Source organism: Gavia stellata, chromosome 10, assembly GCF_030936135.1.
Source record: "Gavia stellata isolate bGavSte3 chromosome 10, bGavSte3.hap2, whole genome shotgun sequence".
In the NCBI taxonomy this organism is placed as follows: Eukaryota; Metazoa; Chordata; class Aves; order Gaviiformes; family Gaviidae; genus Gavia; species Gavia stellata.
The window spans coordinates 29,646,278-29,671,448 of NC_082603.1; the positions used below are offsets into that span (position 1 = coordinate 29,646,278).

General features: G+C 39.1%; 2 protein-coding genes across 4 annotated transcripts in view; one reads left to right on the plus strand and one right to left on the minus strand.

The window, feature by feature from the left end:
• The window catches only part of TUT4 (terminal uridylyl transferase 4), a 48,633-nt gene extending 41,265 nt beyond the window's left edge, over window positions 1-7,368 (minus strand). For all 3 annotated transcript variants that reach the window (XM_059821578.1, XM_059821577.1, XM_059821579.1), the window contains exon 1: window positions 7,314-7,368. The gene's annotated coding sequence lies outside the window, so the exon portion shown is untranslated. The remainder of the gene's footprint in view (window positions 1-7,313) is intronic.
• A 3,603-nt stretch (window positions 7,369-10,971) lies between these two features.
• On the plus strand, window positions 10,972-20,434 carry GPX7 (glutathione peroxidase 7). Its single transcript, XM_009821297.2, has 3 exons — window positions 10,972-11,178; window positions 17,633-17,894; window positions 19,321-20,434. Exons 1-3 carry the CDS (start codon window positions 10,972-10,974, stop codon window positions 19,482-19,484), a joined length of 633 nt encoding a protein of 210 aa, XP_009819599.2. The 3' UTR covers window positions 19,485-20,434.
• Window positions 20,435-25,171: the final 4,737 nt, after the last annotated feature.

A 25,171-nucleotide genomic window follows, 5' to 3' on the forward strand; every position in this document is an offset into this window, starting at 1 on the left:
AAAAGACAGTACTTTTTTTTTTCCAGGCTATATAATGTAGTTACTCTCTCTCTCTCACTTTAAAGAGACACAAATCTATTGACATAATTGAAAATACATATTATCTTTCAAAAATGAGAAAAACCCAAACAAACAAACTAAAACTACAAGAATTTTCATGAAGTTAATGTCAGCATCACAGTCTTCAGTAAAATAGAAAAGAAAAAGATCTGTACTACTAAATTCATTCCAACAGCTAAGTATTTTATCTCACAAATACATTTAGCTAATATTACAACTATTTTCTATTAAACACTGATTACACCTAGCTCTTACTTAAAAAATCAAAAAGATTAAATAGTATTTGCCTTTGGATTGCAGTCGGTCTTTCCCAAAGCAATTCTTATTAGCTCGGCAACAGGAACTGCTGCCCACCTGTACCAGCATTGCTCAAGCCTCAGTGTGGTAAGAACAGAGCAGGGTCCCCACAGGCTGGCGAAAGTATTCTAGTCTCCCACCTCCAGTGTAAAGCACTGCTCTATAGACTGGTGAGATGTTATAGCTACGTACAGGATGTCACTATCTTTGAACTGTACTCTACTGTGAATTTTTTTTTTTTTATGTAACCAGAAGAGAAAGGAGAGTAGGATTTTTCAAATTCTAAACTATTCCTTATGTTTTAGTTGCTCAACCTGAAGAGGAGGGAAAAAAGTCAAAACAACAAAAACCACACACACACACCATTTCCACTTCCATTTCTGACATCCACATCACTCTTCAACTCCGGATTGGAGCACTCCAAGGCCACACTTCCACATTCACTGAAAAGCAGCATAGGTTGGCACCAACTCTGACAGAGGCAGTAACACCCTTTCTCCAACCCTGGCTACTTACTCCCACTCCTCGGGCTGCTCCCTCCCTTGTGCAGTTCCTCAGTGAACAAAACCGGAAAACCAATCCGGCTTAACATAAAGCTGGCACAAGGGAGGAGGAGGAGCAGGAGCTGGTAATAACAAAACAACTAGTAGGGTGGGGACAACTTCTCTTGGCACCACTTCCACTTTAAAGCTACCATGAAACTCTGGCATTGGAGGAAAAGCAGGGCTTCATTTTGCTCTGCTTTTTATAAGTGTCAAATTGTTAGTTTCACATTATGCAAGAAGGTTTAAAAAAAAATCCACAAAAATTCTACTGTAGGCTCAAATTATTTAATCTCATCCATTCAATAAAATACACAGTTATATATTCAAAGAGAATATATAAGCTTTAATCAAATGTACAAATGTGACAGGAAAAAACAACTAAGGAAACTGCTAGTAAAAACTATAACCCAGCTAATAAATTGAGTACTGTGATAATGTTACATATTAAGAGAGTGAGTGTAATCAAATGCAAGTAGTTAAGGTTAAAAAGCACAGACATATCCTTTATTCTTGAGAAATATGAATAAAGATAGGTAATGAAATTTCCTAAGACAAGAATATTTTGTACAAAAGGTTAAGAGTTCCACAATGAAATTCAGAATCTGAAATGCAAGTGCAATAATAACATTGTACTTTGGGATTTTTTTTCTTTTTCTTCTTTTGCTCTTAAATATTGAAATGATTTAGCAAACAAAAAACAATCTAAATTGCTGTAACGTACTCAATAGTAACCACATTACCATCTCACAAAGAACTGCAAAGTAAACCAACTAATGAAACTTAACGTGAAAAACAAAAAAGAGAGCACTACTAAACCCAAGACAGTCTCAAAAAGATCCTTCCTCCTCTATCAGATATTGTCCATCTACATATGAGAGAGGGGAGAGAAGGAAATGGGAGGAGAGAAAGGAGTCCCTCCGGAAAGAATAACATGGTTGGAAACAAAACCCTAGAGTGGAGTGAATCAGTGCTGAGGTGGCATCTTTCAAGAAACCTGGATGGCATGTCTTAGTCACAAGCTCAGGCTCATAGCAAATTGCCAGACCTTCTTCCAGGCAGGCTGGCAACAAACCCAGAGTTTTTCACCTGCGTCTGCAAAGTGGGTTATGATTAATCTGTTGAAATAATTTCAGCATATTTCATTTATTCAATATCCTGGTGTTACAGGGGACTTGGTTTCCCCTGCTTTCTGAATGTACAGCACCAGTTACTCCCCTGAAATCTAGCTCAACTCTTGGCTATTTGTAGAAAAATAATCTGGCTGCAATACAACAGCTTGAGGTCAGACAAGATACCATCTGACCTCAAACTCCAGAAAATTATTAAGCCTACACATACCTATAATAATCAAATTAAAAATGTTTAAAAACAGCTTCGATTTCACTACTGTAGAATTCATTTTAGGTTCACAAAACGAAGGAACGAGATTGTTTCACTTTCATTTCTGCCAGTTTCTTTTGTTTCCTCCTTCTCTCAGACTAGCATTAGAAAATTCTGCATTTGAATTGCAAAAGCTCAGGGTAGCTTACTTCCAAACAGGAAAAAAAAAACCCAAACACTTTCAAGAAGGTATTTCTACTCATTTGCCTTCCGCTCCTTCCTGTCAAGTTGTTCAACTGTATTTAACTCCTTCAAAAGCATAGATTTTGGGTCAGACTTTGCCATAACAGGGCCTCTTCAAAGATGAAGGCCAAGTTAAACTGTGAGCTCCTGCATGCTGAGTTGCTTTTTTGCAAAGCACTTCTTTTTTAGTAATTTCATTAGCAGCAGAACTGAATATACCTCGTTTCCTATACATTCATTTCGTGCTCCTCTGTCACACTCTCGATCACAGCCCATTGGGCAAGCGGAGGAGACATGCTGTAGCTGAAGGAACATATGTGCTGACTGGTTCTTAGCTGCTCCCTAAGAGAAAACGTAACTTCCTCCTGCTTCCCCCTCAGCAGAGACCCCTCCTCTAATGAGGCATGATTTTTCCAGAAAACATACAGAAACTCAACGATCTTTTGACATTACTTCAAATATGTTCTAAAATTTGGTCCCAACTGGTTGAAACGTCCAAAAGTAATGACAACAGTGCAGAAGAGCAACTAAAGGGAAAGAGAACAGTCTCATAAGTTTTGTTTCCCCAGGGAGCACTAGATTAAATATAAACAGCGAAAGTACTACAAACATAATTGTTATCACCCTGTTTCTATAAAGCACTCCCTCCTTTGAGATAGAGGGACCTGTATTTTATCTGAGACCTGCTTTTATCTGTCCCATTATGACTGTGCCTTAAGCTCAAATCTCCCCAGCCAGCCTTCTAACAGTAAGTGGGGTGATTAACCTCATTCCCTGCCAGCTGATTACCAATATAGCCCAGCTGAACTTCCTTAACAAAAATAAAAGGAAATTCAGCAAGCAAAGGTTACAGCCACAGACAGGAACAAAAGGAAAGGTTGTCTTCCGTACTCTGCTCAGATTGCAGCACAGGTAATGTCTACAGACAGTCCTAATGTGCTGGGGGGGTGTCTCTTTTCTGGACTGTTTACAGCCTTAGGCCCATTTTCGTGTCTGAGAACTTCTACAAATCATTCAAGTTTCTCCCATGTTCTATGCCAATAGTTTAAAAAAGTTATCACACATTTATATTTGTTTTATGATGAACTAGACATAACTTAGTACAAATTTATGTTTTTCCAAACTACTGAAAACTCAAACTCTCAGAGATTACTGACCACTAAAGTGCCTCAGGCTCCATCAGCAATAAACCCAGGGGTATTCTTAGTAACAAACATAAGTGCTATACAGTGTTTCAGATCTTCCTGTTTCTACAGGCTATAGAATTTAGGCTAGTAAGTATAATACTACCAAAATCTATCTGGAAGGAAGCCAGCGCAGTGTGCAAAAAATTTAACACACAAACAGGGATGCAACAAAACCAGCACTCTGGGCTTAGTGAAGATACGTAACTCAGTAGGAAGCTCTGATGTTGTATTTACAACACGAAGGACTGAAAATTTCTACAGAGTGATGATTAGATAAACAAGTGTGTGTGTGTATATATAGCTGTAACAGGGTTATATCTGAATTATGAAAGTACTGCTGAGTAAATGAAGTAACAGGAAAGGCTTTGCTTGATACAAAACTTGGTAACATATGTACATGCAAATATCTTACAATTAAATTCTTAAATGAGCAGAATATGCTGTATAGGAAATCTGTACAAGATGTGCTTCTTGTAGGTTATTTTCTCTTCGCATTGACACCCTCTGTCTTTTCTACAACACGGTATGACTCACCGAGAAGGTAAGAGAGAGGCATGTCACCAAATGCCAAGAACTACCACTTTCTGAACCTACTACTGCTGACGACTCCCATTCCGAACTCAGGGAAGCCATCCTCTCAGTCACACCAGCTGTGTAACTAAGTTACAATTACTTCCCTTACCTCTGTGTTTCATATGAAGATTCCTAATGCTTTAGTACATTTTGATTCTGATCCTGGGTTTTATTGCAATAGTCCTTTAAAGATTTCACAATCAACTTAAGCAAGCACTGAAGCCAGAAGAGGGGTACCACCTGCCTCAAATGTCCCTGTGTGCTGCAAGATACATGCTGTAACCAGATCAGGAAACTGATCCAAGGTAGCTCTAACTTTAAAAACAAACACAACATTTGTACCATTACAGGAGAGGAGCCTCGAAAAAACAGTGCAGCACTGCATAGGTTTAAAGCCTTTCAGATGCTAAACTAACTTCCAGAGGCCTGAACTGATCATGAAACTGGCTTAAATGGCAGCTATGCATCTAAACTCAATTTATGCATCTTATTCTTAAACCTCCATTCACACTTGGCACTTATGCTAAATAAAAATACAGCAGTACATATTTGTGGCATAGAAGTTTATCTGAATCTTGTATTTAAGCAATAGTGATCCCTTCACCTGAACTCTAATCCTTGAGGAAGGGACAGCCTTTGAACTACTTCACACCAGTCGCAAACTAGTTCACAAACTACAGCTAAAGCAAATTGATCTTCTACTAGTATCCTTACGTCTGCTTTACCACGATCCAGCACTTTCACTACTGAAAGAAATATGCTGAAAACCACTAGTTTAGAAAAGTTGTCAAGAATGCATCCATATAGTTGGCACATAGACTGAGTTACAGCAGTTTGTAATGCAAAACCTATTCCAGACTCCCAAGTCAAGCTTTGCTGACACCAAAAACTAAAATATGAAAGTTACTTCTTGCTGGAAATATTGTTTCATACATCAACAGAAATAAAAAATAAAATCTAAGAAATCAGATAAAGTGGTTTTTTCCAAAGATTTGCTGAAACATCAAAACCAAAATTATGAACCAAGGATACAGTATGAGCACATATACATGTATGCATGCATCTCTGATAAAAAAAAAGGTAAAAATGAGATTCATATGCATTGTTACTAAATATAAGTAATAAGTCTTTAGTACTTCTAAGTTAAAAGAGTTTCTGATCTATCATTTATGTACAATTAAGCAATTTATCAAACTATATAATATAGTCTTAATATGCGAAAAGCATCAGAAATGTTGACTTCGCCTGGATTGCTTCCATTCTGCAAATTAATCCACTAAGCAAATTCCAGGATCCTTCTTTCTATCAGTTCTCAGTAGAAGTATTACATTACTTCATTAAGATAGGGACAAAAATAAAGTTCATTTAGTAGAAAGACTTTGTAAAATTTCAAAAGCAAGCGTTACAATTAGAAAACAGGATATACTCTCAGCTGGGCAAAATTTTGAACTGCCTTATGGTATCGGTGTGAATACACAACCCAAAACCATTACTCTGACAAGCAGATCCACAAGACATTTAAGAGGAGCTCCTCAGGTATATCTTGCTTTCAATAGGACACAGGGAAACACTGCTCCCCTTTCTCCTTCTCCCTGTAGTAGCAATTCCCTTCAGAGGAAGAACCAGCTAAATGCCCCATACCATGCAGGTGTCCCGTAGCACCTGGCAGTTTCCCTTCCTCTGCTAGCTGAGGTATGAGAGAAATGTCCCACCTGCCTTCTGTGCAAGAACACAACACAGAAGGAACTTTCTGATCCCTCCGTATGCGTCTTCTGGGAACATATCCCAACACATATGTTCTGGGAAATGGTAATTTCATCCCAAAACTGATTTTATGAAGGTATTTTCACTAAAGTTAAGTAGAAGAGTGATTTTAAAAGCTCACTGCAAAACTGATGTTTGTAAAGGAGACCTCTCACTCCTAATAAAGCATCTTCTGCCAGATGATGTAATTAAGTTGTACTTCCATGGCTGGTTTACTTTTCTTGTCACAGAAATAATTGTGTCGCAACTATCTGGGGTCAGACTATCCAAAAAGCACCTACTGAAACTGGGAGGACAAGTCAAACAAAACCAGAAACAACGCGTATCCTCTATCTTCAAGCAAATGCAATGACTCCTCAATCCAGGGCACAGGGCTCAGGAAGCCAAGTGACGTGGAAGTGGCGTGACTATAAAAAAATTATTAGATCCTTACTTCAATACAACTATGTTTTTATCATACTAATCCCTACCTTAGCCTAAACCTGATTATACTGTTTCTCTGCATGTTAGGAGCTCGTCCTCCTTTGATATACCCAGAAACAACCTTAAAAGCAAGAAGGCCTCAGGTAATATGACACATTCAGCCAACTGGCAAATTGCAACATATTGCAAAAGCAGGAAAGTCATTCAGCTGTATTTGTATACAAGATAAGCCAACAAAAGAGCACAAACACATAGGCGAATGGATGCCTGTGTGTCATTTCAGGCACATTTCACCCACAGAAAGGAGAACCTCTCGCTTTGGCAAGAAACGGCGGAGGGGGACACAGTTTGTGAGGGTGGCCCAGGACAGAGCGGCATTTCCCCGCGCAGCCTCACCAACTGCAACGGTCTCTCCCCCCCGATATTTAATTCCATAGGGCGTGAGAACAACAAGCTGCATGCACCCAGCTCCAGCCTGGCAGACCCTGGCGGGCGCGCTGCCGGGCACTGCCCTCAGGACGGCCGCCCGCCTGGATGCGGCCGTGGGGCCGGCCCAGGTTCCCCACTGACCTTGCCCCCCCCCCCCGCCCATCCCGGGCTATGACCGGCGCCCCCGGCCGGGTGTGCGGGGCACCCCCGGTGCCGCCAGCCGCCCGGGCGCGGGTTCGGGAGGCCGCGATGGGCCGTCGAGGTGGGGCGCAGGCAGGCGGGCCGGGGCAGGGCGGAGCTGGGGCGCCGCGGGCTGAGGCGGGGGGCGCCGGCGCGGACAGCCCCCCCCCCCCGAGCTCGCCTCCCCCCGCCCCGCATAAGGGGAGAGAGCAGAGCGCGCCCAGCCACCCCCACCCCTCGGGGGAGGCCCACGACGCTGGGCGGTGCCCCCCCGGCCCCTGGAGCCCGGTACCTGGCTGCGGCGCTAGGGGTGCCGGGGCTGCCCCCCCGCCATGCCCGGCTCCAGCTGCTGGAGGCCCCGACGCCAGCGGCTCAGTCCGGCCCGGCCGCCATGTCAGCCGCGCCGCGCGATGCATTGTGGGGCGAGGGCGGGAGGGAGAGCCTCGAGGGCGGGCGGCGCTGCCGGGCGGGCGCGGGGCGGCGGCCGGACGGCTATGCCGGGCCCGCCTTGGCCCGGCCCGGCCCGGCCCGGCCCTTCCCTGCCGGGATCGGCCCCGGCCGCCGGGGAGCTCCCCCTCGGCCTCAGGTCTCCCCCTCCAGTGGCAGGGTGGCGCCCCTCTTCCCATCTCCCCCGGCGTTCAGGGCCTCCCTCCCCCAGGGATGTGGGAATAAGCAGCTCCCTTTTTTCCTTAATTCCCCCCACAGCCACCCCATTTCTTCCTGTTTTTTCCCCATTTTTTCATCCCAGGCCTTTCCCCACGCACGCTAGGCCCGAGGCCCTATAGAGCAGCGTTAGGGCCTGCCTGGAGGGTCTGCCCCACGTCGCAGCTTGGGCCTTGTTCCCCCTTTCCTCAGGGCTTTCCCGCCCGCCTCCCCGCTTCTGACGCCGGCGTTCGGTGAAGGGCGGGTGTGCTCCACACAAAGCAGCCTGCCATAAACGGGGACGCTGGGGGGAAACTGCTCCTGGCGCCCTGACCTGGGCTATGAAGCTGGCCCCGGCTGCAGCTAGCGACAGCATCTTGGCCAGTGTGTCTGCTGGCAGTTTCGCAGGTCTCAGGGGAGAAGAGCCGGCCTGCCTGGCTCTTGGCAGTGCTGGAGGATGACCTAAAGAAATTGGCAAGTGCTTGTGTAAGGCAAATCTCTCGGTGATCCAGTACAGTACTTCTCCTCCTTGGCAGTGAAATGTCATGTTGTTGGCACTTCCTAGCCCAGGCTAAGGTGGCCTTTCCAGAAAAACAAGGCGCATAAAAGATTAATGTTGAACTGTTCGAGGGGTTCAAAGGAAAGTATTAATGTGAATAGTAGTGCTGAAAGCACTACCTCAGAGAGTCTACGTAGGTAAACAAAATCTGTAATACTGAATTCTATAAATACTGGCAAGAAGTACCTTTGAATGTATTGTGAAGTCAGTGCAATCCTTACAGCTACTCTGCTTTTTTGTGGTTCCCTTGAAGTTCACGTTTTACGAAATGAGGATTGGATAGTTCAGGGTATTGCTAATGGGACGAAGCACAGAGCTTTCACCTTCAGGAACATGGGCCGATCCTGTCCAGGTCAGCAGTGGCAGAAATGGCAGTGCTGCAATGCTGTTTGGGGGACAGCTGAGGTTAGCTGGGTAGTGGTTTCAGTCCAGTCCGGTTTGACAACAATTTTTATTAGGTTTAGTAGGCCACAGAGTAAATTGCAAAAGTAACTAAATTATACTTGCTACTGAATACAGTCCTAGACCAACATTTAGACATGCTAGCAAGCAAACAAACACCAGTTTGCAAAAGTGACTGGCGTTTTTCCTGCAAGCTTGAATTTATTATATGTCAGATTCTTTCAACAATTTAGTTCAAATAGTTGGATAGATTTTAATATAAAATGTTAGTGCACTTTGGCTCTGAAAACTTGAACTATTATAAAGCCAACAGTCTTTGACATAGTCTCTCTCTCTCTGTGTATTCAGGAACAATTCTTCCTTCTTTGCTGATGTTAAAGAATGTTTTATTGCAGGGATCAATATAGAAACATGGCAGTAAAAGAGGAAGATGAATTCTACTGCCAATTGGTGATTGTTTAAAGAATTCCCAATTCAGTGCCAGTGATCAAAAACTTCCAGATTCTGGGCTTAGTTTGTAGAAAATATAATTCTGAAAGCCACTAAATTTTACCTAGAAATCAGAGACAATAATCATAAAGCTGTAGGAAGTAGATTTTTAAAAGTCCCTTTCCAGAGCAAAACCTTGTGTCATGTTGCAGTGATGCTTCGTTTTTCAGTCCCATACCAAAACTACTATATAATTTTGCCTAAAAAATGTAGACATGTATGGTAGATTTATTTTTAATTTTCTGGCCAAAAAATGCTTATATTAAATAATTTTCATTGTTGGAATTATTTTTAAAATTATTTTTAGGATTTACTAGGTTTTAAAAATTTATTTAAATGTATATACTATACTAAAGCCCTATTTTCTGTCTCCAGCTGTGTCTGAAGAATCTCTAAAGCTTCTTAGATAATTTATTTATAAAATGAGGAAATCATACTTGACTGTCATCTAAAGGAAAGGTTCTTGGTCAATACTACAGCCAGGAAAGTATACAGAAAGATCAGAAAGATAGCACTTACCTGTGAAGATGAGAACTTCAGATTCTTAGCACAGTGTATCTTCCCCATAGACAGCATGGTAGAAGATTTTCCATCTATATATTTTTGTAGCATATTGCATTATTTCTTGATGCTGGATGTCTGCTTAAGCTGAAATACATAAAACCATGAAAAATCTGAAATGTTTAAAAACTATAATTAAATTTTTCAACTAGTTATACATGGCTTCATCACTTACAGTAATGCCACTTATTGAATTACCTAACCAAATTTAATCAAGATGTCAAAGATCTACCAAAACTCAATTTAAAAAAAAAAATCACCAAGTGAGATTACAAAATTTAACTTGTTCTTCAAAAGATAGATTTTCAATATGCCTTGGATGTGCTGCTTGATTGTTTTCTGTAAATCACTACATTTAGCTTTTCTTTGCCAAGAATTATCAGAATCATAGGCATGGAGGACCAGTGTCTCCATCCAAGAAGAAATCAATGACCATCAAATGCTTTCTATTGGTGTTACTTTATATATAAAAACCCTTTTCTTCCAGCAGGCATAGTAGCGAATTGTACAAATGGCTATTTTTTCTTGCAGACAACCCAAGAATGGCATCAGTGCACTGAAGCAGTGGTTTGGCTCTGTATATCTGAAAGCTTTGGTACCAAATTCAGTTCCTGATGCTTAATGCCTCTTTCTTGCTTAAAAACCCTTTGGTAGTATGTTTCTCACAGATCACACTGTCAAGACCAGTGGTCTGGCCACTCCTCATCAACCAGATGCATGCAGAGAATTTCCTGAAGGCCTGGTAATGGCGCTCTGTTTCACGTAACACTATGCATGATATGTTTGTAGTTCTGTTTTTACTGACTGTATGCTGTGACTATTGTTCAGAGCACTCGCATCAGTAACCACTAGCAACCAAGCCACTGGTATCCTTTGAGATTACACTGTAGTTACTAGATACTATAGTCAGTATACTAAAAAAAGGCACTTGCAAATCCATCAAAAATCACAATAACTCTATGCCTTATTTTCCTAGGACATAGTTAAAGCAGATCTCTAAATCTGACCAGTGTCCCAAAGACACAAATGGTATTACTATTCTTGAGCCAAGTAGCACTTTCATTTGTCTTGTACCCATAAATGGCCTTACTTCATAGACCACTACCACCATGAAACACTCAATTTTAGAGTATTTGAATCCTCCATAAATACATCTTCCTTTGGTCTGGTATGGACACAGCTTCTACTAACCCTTCGCAGAAGCCAGACTGTTGCAAAAGCTCCGTTTGCAGCAGTCCTTTCTTTGCGGCAGCGCTTTCCCATCGTGGCAAGTGTCTCTGCAGCACGGCCGTGCAGCATGCTAGATCCTGAGGGCAGTGTGGAGCACAAGCCTTCCTCTTCCTTCCCCAAAGTTTTCCTCATCCCTCTAGCCATGCTCCTTGCAATTGCAGCACTCCTGCTCTTAGCATTTTCCGCTACGCAGCAGAAAGAGCCTGATTTTTACACTTTCAAAGTTGTAAACATCAGGGGCAAACTAGTCTCTCTGGAGAAATACAGGGGCTCGGTAAGTCTGCACGGAGATGGGCAGCTCTCGTCCTGACTCACTAACCAGCCGGTCTTTGCACGTCTGCAAAAACCAAGTGGGGGTGGAGAGGTTGTACATTAACTTGGTGCACGCATGCAGATAGATTTGGGTTTACGACTCTTCTTTAACTGATCTGGAGTGTTGCCTGCATGCTGCCTTTGATACTGCTCGATAGGTCTTTGCAGGCTTTAAATAAAACGTTTGCAGTCTAACCTCCGTGTGTGTCCACGTCTTTTCCTTGTGCAGGCTGCTGCCTGTAGACGTGGCAGGCAGGGAATGCCTGTCTGCCTGCCGTTCATTCAGCAGGATGAATTGCACTGGGTTGTGGCTGTTAAATTTGAAGCTCGGAGGTCGTACCTTTGTATAACTTACTTTTGGAGCTTATTTCTGCCTTTTAACTGCATGACTGTTAGTTAATTGTTTTCGCCTAAATCCCATTCCTTTTTAATGTTCTGCATTAAAAAAAAAAGATGGGATTTAATTGGTAGCTAATGGAGTTAACAGATTTCACCATAATTAGTAAAAAAGTGAGAGACATGATAAAGTAATTAATTATCAGTGTATAGTGAAATTGTAGCACCATCATGCTATTCCCCTTGTCACTTTTTCATGTTACAGAGCAGTATGAAGAAGGGCATGTAGACACACATACTCTTATGATGTCTTTTAAATTTTATTTACATACTACATTAAGGAGTTCTAGGCTGAGCTTTCCTTCCCATTTTAAGAACAGTTTCCTTGAATGTAACCTGATTTTATTTTTTTTTTGGTGGTTTGACCATCTAGGAAAGACGGTCAGTACCTATGGAAGAGTGAAAAGGGAACTTAACACACAGGGGGCATAATACTATAAGCTCTTACAGCCACATTCAGAGATTACAGAAGTTAAAATCAACACAAAGCCCACAACTGCCAGCCTTAGTGCACAAGTAACACATCTTCTGTGATACAGCCAGGCGATCCAAGAGCTTAGCTGCTGCCCAAAAAGGCAGGCACCACTTCTCACTTTCACCCTTGTTCTCCAGCTTTGTGTTTCCACCTTCCTTTTCCCTCTCCTCGGGTACTTCACTGAGGTGTCTGAGCTCACTAGTCCACAGCAGCAGGTCACTAAAACATTGGCAGGAAGGCAGAGAAGGGATATGGGAGGAGATGTACATTTTCCTGAGCTCAGCAGAAAGGGATACGGGTGGAATTGTACCAAATGAGAGGTCTGAATCTTACCTGGTCAAAGTCCTCCTCCCCCTCCGTTCACAATTCAGATAGAGCAGAACTGGTCCAATGCACACTCAAATATCTATATTGGAAAAACCATGAAACCTATTAAGCAATATTTGCTTTTTTTAAGGAGTTCCTTCCAAAGGCTCTGTCAATAAATCCTGTTACTGGGGCATGTTTTGTCTGCAGGTCATCTGCAAATCTGTCTGAATAAGCAAATACCACTTATAGCTTCTACCTCAGGGCCAAAATCCACATGGAATGGAGTAAAGGAGGATCTTGGAGGAATTCCTTACAGCCACCCTGCAGAGAGCTGAGGGTGTTAGTCCCCTCCGGAACAAGCTGCAGAGGCTGCCCCGGTATCTCATGACCATGCCAGGTTAGGGGTGTGTGTCTGTATCGCCAGTGGTGCTATGATACCAGGCCATCCTCGGGGCGTGACTGGTTTCATAAGGGAGAGCTCTAGAGCCATCAGTGAATGGTATTCCTTGATCTCTGCTAGGCCATTTAGAATAGTTTATTCCAAAAAAGTGATGATGAGCTTCTCTATGGAACAAAAAGATTTGCTTTCAGAGAGCCTATTCATGTTCAGGCTAGCTGCTATCTGAGAATGCATGTGCACAATTTTAAAGAAAATTACAGCAATAAAACACATCCCGTTCTGTCATTATGTTGTCAGAGCTCAGTATCAAGGTAGACAAAGATTAATTAAAACTCCCTTTTATTTCTTAAAATAAACATACTTAAATCTGCAGTTAGATAAGTAACGTTAAGATGCAGGTTTATCGTGATGTTTTAAAGCTATTAAAAGAAAGCAAATAATATGTAAGTACTACAAATGTGCTGCTGATGTTTTAAAGAAAATGAGTCACTAGTTAGCCCCTGGAACTTTAGTCTGCTAATTGCTAAACCTGCTTTTAACAGCCTTAAGCTTTCTGGCAGATGTAGAGAAAACATTTTCTTCAATTCAGTCACTCAACTAATTTAGTTAAATAACTACTTAATTTGTAGTCAAGAAACTAACTGGGAATTGAAAAAACCCAAAAGCTCCCAGAGTATAAAAAAAATAGTCTGCTAATTCTAAAAACACAAGAGCCATGCTAAGTAGAAACAATCAGTGCAATTCATGACTTGCAGAATCTTTCTTCAATAACTATTACTAATATAAATTATTGTGTACTCAGATTATTGAGATAATTTTTCTTAGTAAGAAAAAAGTAAGACTGATTGATACTATTTCATTTTCCATTCAAGTGCATCTTGATACAAATCATGAGTACCCTTCCTCATATAGTAAATAAGAAACATACTAACAATTCTGAAATAACAAAAATGAAAAAAATTAAGGAACAGATTTTTTTTTCTGAAATAAGTGTGCACAGACATAACCTATCCTCCACTTTAATAAAAGTATCAAAAAATGTGAGGGAGTACTCTTTTTATGAGGACATAAGGCATTATATTGCCAGAATGCTAAAAATTTGGCATACATACTACAAAATCAGGTGTGATATTACATCTGCCTGAAAGCAGAGAAAGGGAGGACTATAACGACTGAAAAAAAGAGTACCAGAAGGGAAATAGATCAAAAAGCTGTCTGGTTTACTGTGTTGCACAAGGCCATCCTCATATGCTTTTTCCAGGCTACCATACTGATGTTGACCCATCTACATGAAAAATGAAGGGCAGTGATGTGTGGCTGGAAAACAATCAACAGGATCCAAATAAGATTAGTTTTATATGTAATCTATCTACCTGTCTAATTAAATAAAGCTTATCTTTTATTTTATGATCTCTATCAGATATGCTGTAAGAGGCAGTGTTCTTACCAAAAATAGTATCTATTTGGGAGTCAGAACTCTCAAGCATCAACTGTTCCCTGCTGCGTTTATATATATAATAGTACCTACCTACCTGCCTGCCTGCCTGCCTATCTACCACACAGCTAAGTACCGTGTGCTGAGGTGTAATTAAGCAGTGTTAGTACAGTGCTTTGGAAATCTTGAACCAAAGGCACTATAATAATGTAAAAGTATTAGGCACTATAACATTGTAAAGTATTATTTTACTATTGAAGGTAATGCTAGGCACTTTGCATCACAACTCTCTGCAATCTGAGAATGTAGTATTATTGAATGTGGATAAATACAGACTATAGCTACTCAATTACCATACAAAGTATTGCTATTTTTTTCCATTAAGGTAACAACTCTGTGAGTCGGTATAATCTGACACTTGTGGCTGGTTCTTCCATCAGTCAGATGGAGCCAGTTAAGAATCTCCAGATCTAAAAACCTACGTATCTACTGTCTCTCTAACAGATCCACAAAGGGTTACTTGAAGCTGATAGCAGATTCATAAATCTCTGTAGGGATCTTTTTCTCAAGGAGGTAACACTGGTGTAAACATCAAGTAAACCAAGAAATATTTTTGCAGTGTTAAATAAATGAGTTCACTACTAGAATGCATAGGTTTTCTAAGCAAAGGGAAGGAATGGATAGTATTAAGCAGTCAGACAACAGCTAATAGAGAATTCAGCTTAAATTAAACAATTTTTGTAAGGTCCAGGATGAATTGTTTGCACTGCACACTAGGTGGTGTACTTGACTTGCACTCTCAGAGCCTAAAGTCAGTCAAGAGGCATACTGAACTTAATTTAAATCATTAATAGTTGTAAGAAGTCAAAGTACAGCTTCTTCATGAGAACAAAAGGGTGACTGTTATTTATTAAAAATAAAATATAGACCAAAAAAATCACTGCATTTAATCAATTCTGGTACCAGACACTTGAAAGATAACTTGGTAAATATTTTTAAACAATCATTTTAAACATTCCTTATGAAATATTAATAAATCCTGAAAGTTTTTTATTATATGTGTTTGTTATACTTTTAGGAGGTTTGCACTATTAGATGATGGAGTTCAGTAACAGAATGCATTTTTCTAAGCAAAAAAGAGAAGCATAATGTGTCTGCCATTCTAAGAAATGCTGTGTGTAGTTTCCTCCTATTTTCTGGGACTACATTTGGAAGTTTGCACCACTTGCAGTGTGAGCTCTCACGCTTTTCACCACCATGCCAAGTAATCACTGGTTTTAAACAGCTGTAAATTAAAATTGTTGTTTCTTTTGGAGTGAATTCTTTCAAGCCCTCCTAACTTCAAAATCAAGTAGAAGTCATAAAAGCTTGATTGTTTTCATTGGCAAGTCATCTTTCATATCTGTTCTAATATGAGCATAATACCTACACAACCTTATTTCCCCAAATCTCCAATGATAAATTCTTACCTTAGCATTGTATTTAGGATAAAGTACCAATAGGTGTGAATATGGTAAGGTATATGAATACTTCAGCATCATGAGAATGCTGAGTCTTAAACTATGTTTTAAAAAGCCTCTAGAATTTTATATGAAAGAACTGCATGTGACTTCAACTCTTAGTCTTACAATTTATCTTTACTTCAGTCATACTAAACTACAGTTATCACTATGCCTGGTAAGTAGAGATTATTTGAAAAGAACAGAACTGCCAATAGTTATTTTTTATGTCCAGTGTGTAAGTTCTATTTGAAATGCTGACAGTCTGCAACAGGAATGCATCATAAAATTATTACCTCTTCTCTGAAAAAAAAAATCTAGTTACACTCTTTGGATTGTAGTTATACATCTAATTATACATCTTTGGATGTTTTAGGAGACTGAATTTAAAATTTCAGGTAGATCTTGTAAATGTTGTCTGAATGAATGCGATGCTTTGGAAGTTAGCTAGATGTCTCCAGATCATGTTTCATAAGTGTACAGGGATTGCTTAGATTGTATTCTGTTGATGCACCACACCACAAAGAAGATTACATCAACTTGTGCTTTATAAGATTACCTGTCTTCCAGGGAAAACAGTGTCACTCCAAAATGACTTTAAGTATGGCCATATACCTATACAAGGTATAAAATACACAAAGTAAGTGTTAATGTTTAATGTAAGAAATGATAAACACCAACATCCCCTTAGCTTTTTCTTTACTCATTCCTACCGCTTCTAGGGATTTCATCTTATGATCCCATACCTTACCCAGATTATGGGCTTTTATATGCTGGTTTGTTTTCTGGCCTTAAAAACACTATACACATGTAGTAATTTATTTTTCATATATTATAATTTATTTGATGCACTCTATTCCTATTTCCTTTATACTTTTATATTTTGTATAAAAACATACACTTAGGAATATGGAACAATAGTAACGTAAGAATCCAAAGGTGGGTAGAAACATTTTTAGTATTATAATATTTATATTGCATTACGACTCTTACAAACTGGTCTGAAAAAAGGAATAGAGTGTAGTTATATGTAAAAGAAACATCATTATAAAGTGCATAATGCTATTTTTATTAATAAAATCATATTGTATCTAAAAGATATATTACATTCAGCTTTAATCCACTCTGAAGAAATATTAGAATGGACTCAACTCACACTTAAGAAATTCATAAGAATAATAAAAGCTGTAAGTCTAGAAATAAATTCTGGGAGTTATTTAAAGATAAAATATCTCAAAAACCAACAGAAAGCTCTTCAAGGCCTTGAGAAACTGTGTAATGTGTGTCAGGTCACGGTTAGGTCACTTAATTTTATGCAAAAACTTGTCATTTTGTCACAACTGAATAGATTTCCTCTAGAAATGGTGGGAAATTTTACAGTCTATACTGCACAGACCAACCCAAAATCCCATAATTGCTTCTATTAACTTCCAGGTGAAGACATCTACACTAGCAATGATAAATGGATCAGCCAGTTCTGTATGAGTACTAAATTTGGTACAAGGAAAGATGCTGCAGAACAGATGCTTCACAACAGAACTACCAAAATACATTAATTTGCAAGTTTCTTTCATGCAGCTTGGTATATCTTAGCTGGATGGTCATTTCTTAAATATGCTTAGAAACTATCCAGAAGGCAGAATGGAGAAGCATAGATACTCTATAAACTGAGAATTGAATTATCTTAGCAGTTTATTTATTATCTTCATGGTTGCCAAATGGGAATACATAAAAGAAATATTAAATCTTCCTATTGTGAACAGAACTCGATGTAGTTTCAAACATAAGTGTTCAATCACAGTTCTCTAGACATTCTCATTTTTTGAAAATAATCTGCATCCCAGCCTACCTGTTGGAAAACTGACCTGTGCAGCACATTTTTTTATCTCTTTTGTTCTTCAGGTGTCACTAGTTGTCAACGTTGCAAGTGAGTGTGGGTATACAGATAGCCACTACAAGGCCTTACAACAGTTACAGAGAGACCTTGGCCCATATCATTTCAATGTGCTGGCATTCCCATGCAATCAGTTTGGGCAGCAAGAACCAGATACTAACAAAGAAATTGAGAGTTTTGCACGGAAGACGTATGGTGCCTCCTTTCCTATGTTCAGCAAAATTGCAGTCAGTGGAGCCGGTGCAATTCCTGCCTTCAAGTACTTAATTGGTGAGTAGTCTGGAACATTGCGGGGTTGTTCCCCCAGTGTGGAATTCCTCTAACACAAAATACCATCTGACAGAAAAAAAATAATCTATGCCTATTCACAGAACTGTAGCGCAGAATTGTCAGGCTCAAAGAGGTCAGAAGTCATGTAGTCCATCCTCCTGCACAAGGCAGGATTTCTCTCTGTTGCCCCTGACAGCTACTATGACACCCCAGGCACTACTTTCTTTATCAAGGCACTGCTTTTCATGCACTGAACAAATGCTCTAAATACCATTTAAATGCCAAACTAAATGTCAGTCTTTAGCCAATGTGAATGAAACGCCTTCAAGCAATGATATATAATAAAGCCCAATATGACATGGTATCATCTGAGCTGCATTCTGCAAGGACTATATCGCTACTACAGTACTACAGCACTACAGTGTTCTCCCACATACCACTGAATTTAAAGGAGTGTCAGTAGTATTATTTTTGGCTACCCCAAGCCCAGTTTCTTCCAGGTGTCTGTAATGGATCTTCCTGCTAGCCAAACTTCCCTTTAATTCTCTTCACATTCTTCCATTTCTGTTTTGCCCAGTGGGGTTGTTACTGCAGACATGTCACATGAAACTTGCAAAACTTCTGTTTCCCTTTTGGTCCACACACAAAGGGAGGCTGCTAGAGGCAGTATATTTATGCAGCATAATGACAAGGTAGTCAATGGTGTGGGTCTGCTGTGTCTTGATGATATTTTGAAATATGTTCTGATTCCTTATGAGATTTTGCCCAATGTATAATCAATAGAAAAAGATGCTTATTTGTCTGTAGCGTCTGTACTTGTGCTATTAGTGGGATGAGGCTCCTGGTCTGATTGAAAATCCTCAAAATTTTATTCGTCATGTAGCAGAATAGTAAAGGATATGCGACTCTTGTAAAATGAGTACGTGGTCATGGAGAGAAAAACTGTAGTAATTGTTCCTCCTGGAACAATTTACTTTGTTATTTCTTTATGTAGCATTTCTTTAAACATACTTCTGAAACACACGATACTGGGTGCTTTTGGAGGAAAAATTCTGGATAAGTACACAAATAATCAGTCTTGGTACAGCTATATTGTTATGCCAAATTCCATTTTCCTATCAATGTTCAACTGTTTCAGATATCTATATAGCACCAGACACACATGCGCATGCACTTTAACACCGATTATAGTGCTTTCTCCTGTCTGTCTCAAGCTTGACTGTTTCCATTAGTCTCCAGGGGGCTACTGTCTAGTTAAAGCTCCCTGTCTGTCAGAAAATTAATCTTATTATTCAGTCTGAACTACCTCTTAATTTTACATTCCTTCTTCCTCTGAGAGGGTAATCATCAAATTGACATGAAAAAATGTCAGGAATTGGCTAACGTGGTTTTCTTTTCTAAGTTTCCACTTTTTTGTTGCCTGTAGATTCTACAGGAGAAGAACCAACCTGGAACTTCTGGAAATACCTGGTGGACCCCAATGGGAAAGTAGTAAAGGCCTGGGACTCTACTGTCTCTGTTGAAGAAATAAGACCTTATGTTACAGAACTTGTAAGGAAAATCATCCTGAAGAAGAAAGACGAATTATGACTTTCAAAAATCCCAGCATGCCAATTACATCTTTATTGAGAATTAGAGCTGGAGTTTGTCTTTTCACATTCCAAAAGAGAGTATATGGGCAAGGGAAATCATGACCAGTGGAATCTATATTCATCATCCTAAGAATGTAGAAAACAGCAAGTTATCATGGTCAAAGTAATTTAAAATTTTTCTCCAACTAAATTCAATTTGACCTTTCTGGGAAAGAAGAACTCATCAGCAATTTTTTCTTTCCCAATTCAAATTATTAATTGTTGGTGACACTCTAGGAAGTCAGTTCATGTACCTGCAGGAAGAAGGCTCAGAATAACGAGAATTTCCTGATTGGGATCTCACTGACATCTACAATTCTGTTGTCATATTTTGATCGTGAACTGAATGAAAAAATAAAGAGTAAAAAGTGCATGACTGAATTAAGGCATGTGCTAGGAAAAGGGCCAAAACAGGCAGACTTACATAGATATATGTCTTTCTAGTTACCAAGGCCAAATATATTTGATTTCATCTGCCTAGAAAGTCAGTTAAGAAGGGCATGGGGAAGACATCTGTAAAAGTTAAATGAAAGAAATGTGAAGACAAAGTCTCTGTAAAAATTCTCCAAAAGCTATGAGAAGAATTTCTGCATTTTTTCACCGAGTAAAGATTATCAGATGATATTTAAATAGCAATTTGAACATCTGTAGGACCAGGGCCTATACAAAATGGCTATTTATTTCTTCTATTACCATTTTGCCTTAGAAGAATTATTCTCACCTCATACAATTGATGTTAAATTTATTTTTTTATTTATAACACCATCTGATTTTGCTGCATGTACAGACAAGCATTAGAGAATCAACATTTTTCCATGGAAATAATTTTTAAAATGTTTAATTGTGGCATAATGTTACATAGTTTAATACCACATTAATGTTACAAATGTTTAATGGCACCTTTTTCAAATGTAGCATTTGGGTATCTGCTCAGACTTCATAGTGCAGAACTTCTTAGCTCATACTAAAATAATAACACTAACAATTACGGCCTCATTGTTCTTTGACAGAAATCCTTTGAAAATCTTGTCAGCAAGAACTCTTTTTATCTCAACAAAAACACAATGTGCAGCTCCCCTGCTCTTAACCCCGGGATGCTTTAAGAAGAATCTAGTCTTGTCCAATTGCAGTATTATTGATGAGTGAAAGCTTTTTTTTGCTTTGCAATGCTTTTTAAAGTAGCACAAACAATATTTGTCAATATAGTTGTCAGCACCCAAGTATACAAATAAGCCTTAATTGACCATAGTAAGAACTTTTTCCAACTCATCGCTGCCATTACAGCTCATCGGTATCCAAACAGGCTCTAGTTGAAATCAAAGGCAAGTGTTATGGCATGCACTGGCTTGCAGAACAAGAGGGGAAAGAAGAGCACTGAAGAACTATTGGAAATAAAAGGGTTGATCCTAGAGTACATTATAGTTCCCATGCTTGAACAGCTGCTGTCTCCTGAAGTCTTGGAATCGTTCTATGGAGTGGTCTAAGGAAGTAAGAGCTAGAGGTACTTTAGGATTTGCAGAAAGACTCTGAAGGGCAGAGATTGTACTGCACAAAACAAACTCAATTTGCCTGAAAGAATCTAAGAGCAAGGTTTTTTAGTTTTTAGTAAAAAAAGGGGGGTGGGTGGAAGAGAGAGTAAAAGGAAGAAGTAACGGAAGTACAAAAGCAAAAAGAGATATCAGGAAGGGAGAAATGAGAAGGAAATGAAAAGACAGTTTGCAGCCAAAGACTCTTTGGGACAAACAGGGCATGGAAACGTTCAGGTCATATTAATAGTAGAGCATGTTCCAAGCTATATCAGCTCTTTCTCACTTGGAGTGTAACTTAAGAGTGCAGGAAATTGGTGCTTGTGGCAGTGAATATGTCTGTATTTTCCCCCTCTGATGGTAAGAAAAGCAAATACTATGGTCCATTCAGTCATTTAGTCTATTCTTACATGAATCACTCTAAGACAATGGTTATTAAGGATATCACAAAGAAAGGAAAATCAGGGCCAGCTGACATTGCGCTGGGACAGAGAACCCAACCCAGGAAGTCTTTTATTACTCCATAGACTGTTTCTCTTTTCTCTGTCCGTTGATACTAATGCAATGCCTCAGCATGTTGTTAGCAAGCGCTGCAGGGCTTAAAATTTTCTCCTTAGAAAGTATGTTTCTATTTTATAACTGAAGCCCAGATGAGCCCAGATCATGCTTTGAAAGACATTTTAAGCTGTCTCTGTTTCAATTTTGGATGTCCAACTTCAAACAGAACTCTGAATTTACATAGATATGATCTTGCATTCTCTATTAAACAAATTCTAGAAGTCTAAAGAGATAAAATGGCAATGATCAATTGGAAAGGGTTCATACTATATGGACAAATACTGTTTGTGCTGCTTTTAAAGGCATTACGAAGCACAAAAAAGCTTTCACTCGTCAATAATACTGCAATTGGACAAGACTAGATTCTTCTTAAAGCATCCCGGGGTTAAGAGCAGGGGAGCTGTACATTGTGTTTTTGTTGAGATGAAAAGAGTTCTTGCTGACAAGATTTTCAAAGGATTTCTGTCAAAGAACAATGAGGCCGTAATTGTTAGTGTTATTATTTTAGTATGAGCTAAGAAGTTCTGCACTCTGAAGTCTGAGCAGATGCCTGAGTGCTATGAATAACTTAATACTGATGACTTGTTAGAGTTGGTGTTCTTACCAGTTCGTCAATTTACAGGTAACTAAGGTAAGTATTACAGATGCAAGCTTTGAAACAATGACAAATTTGAACAGGCACATGATTGTAAACACGTAACTACTCTCTCTGAAGTCAACAGAAACATTTTCATGACTAAATTAAGCATGTGGCATATATTCCATCCTCTGTTGCATTGGAATCAGTTTGTAGAACAAATGCTTTGGTCTTTTAATCAATGTTGCAGAGTAAAAGTAAATATTCTCGGTTGTAAATTAATTCATATCTAGTCATGCTATAAGTACTTCATGACTTCCTGCTCAGAAAAGTTGCAAAGCAAATTGCACTGGATTGAATTTGTCTATTGAGACTATTTAGAGGACATGCAGAGATCAGAAATTACTTTTTTGGCTCATGAGTTCCAACACTGTTTTAATCTGCCAGAGATCTTCCCTACAGGAAGTCCTGAAAACTGTAAAACAGTTCTGAATATATAGCATGAGACTATTTTCTTTGCAGCTTATCTACTTTGCAGAGAAAATATTAGTGTGCATTAACAGATGAGCACATTTATGCATGGAGAGTGATTATCTTGATCATCTAAGACTTGATCTCTTACAGTTTGCAACTTTGAAGGTGTAAACTTTTGGAATATTGATTTAAATGCTAAACTAAACGCCTAGACACATGGTTGTATGGAGTCATGTGCCCCCTGCGGCATGCCAGAGGGAAAAGAAATAATTTTAAAGCCTAACTATAAGTTTAAAATTAGAGAGGACACTTTTAATCTTCCAAAATTTTGTCTCATGAAGAGTGTAGACTCAGACCTACATATATCCAAAGCTCTGTTTTGAAATTCAATGTACTACATTGAAATAGAGCAATTGAATGGAGCAATAGAGAGGGGTTTAACGCCTTTTTTTTTGCATGGTAAGGAGAACAAAACCAAATAGCTGCCTCTGGTATTTTTGTTATATGCTAGGGACATTTCACTCAATTTTCTATTGTGATTCTGGTCTGAAACCTCAGTAGCAAACCAGATACAATTTCTTTCTACTGGATAGTACCCAGTTCATCATTTAAAACACATCAGCATCTGATTCAATAAATAGCTGACTATAGTCCGTACTTTTAGAAGACTGGACATCCTTTTTGATTAAGAAAAACAAATTTTGTGCTACCTTAGATTATTGGATCAACCAAATATGTCCTATACACATGTAAATTTATACTGCAGCTACGCAGAGAGCCAAATGAAATTTAACAAGCTTACCTCTGACTCATTCACAGAAAGCATTGAGTAAGCAGAGAAATCAAGTATTCTCTGTGACATGATTAACAGATCCTGGAGTAAAAACATCACTGACAAAACACAAGAGTTTACAAACCCTTCAATGGATGAGATACTGAAAGCACCAAGAGATTTGAGAACTAATTTTGAACCGTATTAAAGCTCCATAGCAGCGACATACACAGAACGGAAGGAAATAACTGAGCTGTACCTGAACGTCACCACTCCATGATCTAATGCTACGCAGCTAACTCATCTACCTAGCCAGCTCACAGACATAGTGATGCCCACAATATAGGATGAGAAACAACAAAACTCAGCCACATCTTTTATGCCAACTGTGCAGCAGCTAGGCATAGGCAACCGTGGGGGCCTGTCTAGTGATAATAGCTGACCTTTTCCAGCTGTCTCTACAGAGGAGCTGAAGTCAGCCCCGAGTAACTCTCCATTCTTAGCCTAGATAACCTAATCCAAGCTGTCAATCTACAGGCCTAAGAGTTAAGGCATGCTGTTTTATCTCAAAGCATTGCACGATACCTGCTCACCAAGATCTTCTAAACTAATTCCAGAAAATGAGAACAGTTGAAGGATCATTGCATTTTAAGTAAGCAGACTTGTATTCTGGAAGCTAAGCACAGATATGAAAGTTTTTGAGGTGATTCTGCTGACGCAGAATCTTTTCCCCTACTCAAACAGAAATAACAGCATCCAGAGAGTTGGGGACCGATTCTTTCCTAAGCACTAATTGATGGAACAACAATAGTAAAAGGAAATAATATAACAATAATAATAATAATTATTCTAGAACAAGAGAAAAGACTGAAGTACAATTTCTTGAAGAACAAACTTCTGTAACACCTGATCTATAAATGCAGTTCTGTGGAACATTTTCCCATCAGACAGAAATTACAGAAATCCTAGCTTCAGGGAGCTACAGTTTCAGTTTCCTTAAGTGAAAGATGCAGTAAGAAAGCTATTATTGTATTATATAAAATAGTCCTCTGTCCTTTTTGTCCCCCTCTCCCTAAAGGCATTGCTGTTTCGTCATAATTAGTGCTTTTATCTGAATTATATGATAAATGATTATATTTTTATTTAGCAAGCAAGTAAATCTGACAATGATAAATAAAGAACAGCTGCTGAGGAAAATGTCCATAACCCACGGATTGTTCATCCATCCTTTAAAAAAGGGCACAATAGTCAAACTGTTCTTGTAATCAAAAAGCTTGCTGAATTCCCAGTTTAAATTATAAATCAGCTTCTCTAACCCTTAATTAGAGTCACGCCACTCATTCTGATTTGTCATTATTTCTATATTCAAAAGACTAGTTATTTCATTACTAGTACTTCACTGTCCTCTGGAGAGACCACTAACCACTAGAGATATGTAAAGAAATTATTTCTTGTCATATAAGCATTTTACATTTGAAGTATCCTCTTCCAAATCATGACAGAGTGTAAATATTTTAAGTTTTCAAGCAAAAGTAACCCCCAAACTGTCAGTCTGGTTAAACTGAAACACTTTGTTTGGATACAAGTGATGAAAAATGTTCCAAAGTTGATATTCATATTTTCAAACTTTAAAAATATAAATAAAATATTATAAGTTAAAATAATCTCAAACCAAGAAATAGAATCTAAAAGCCAATATAGAAAGCTTTGATTATGTGAAAACTTAAAAATTGGTACTG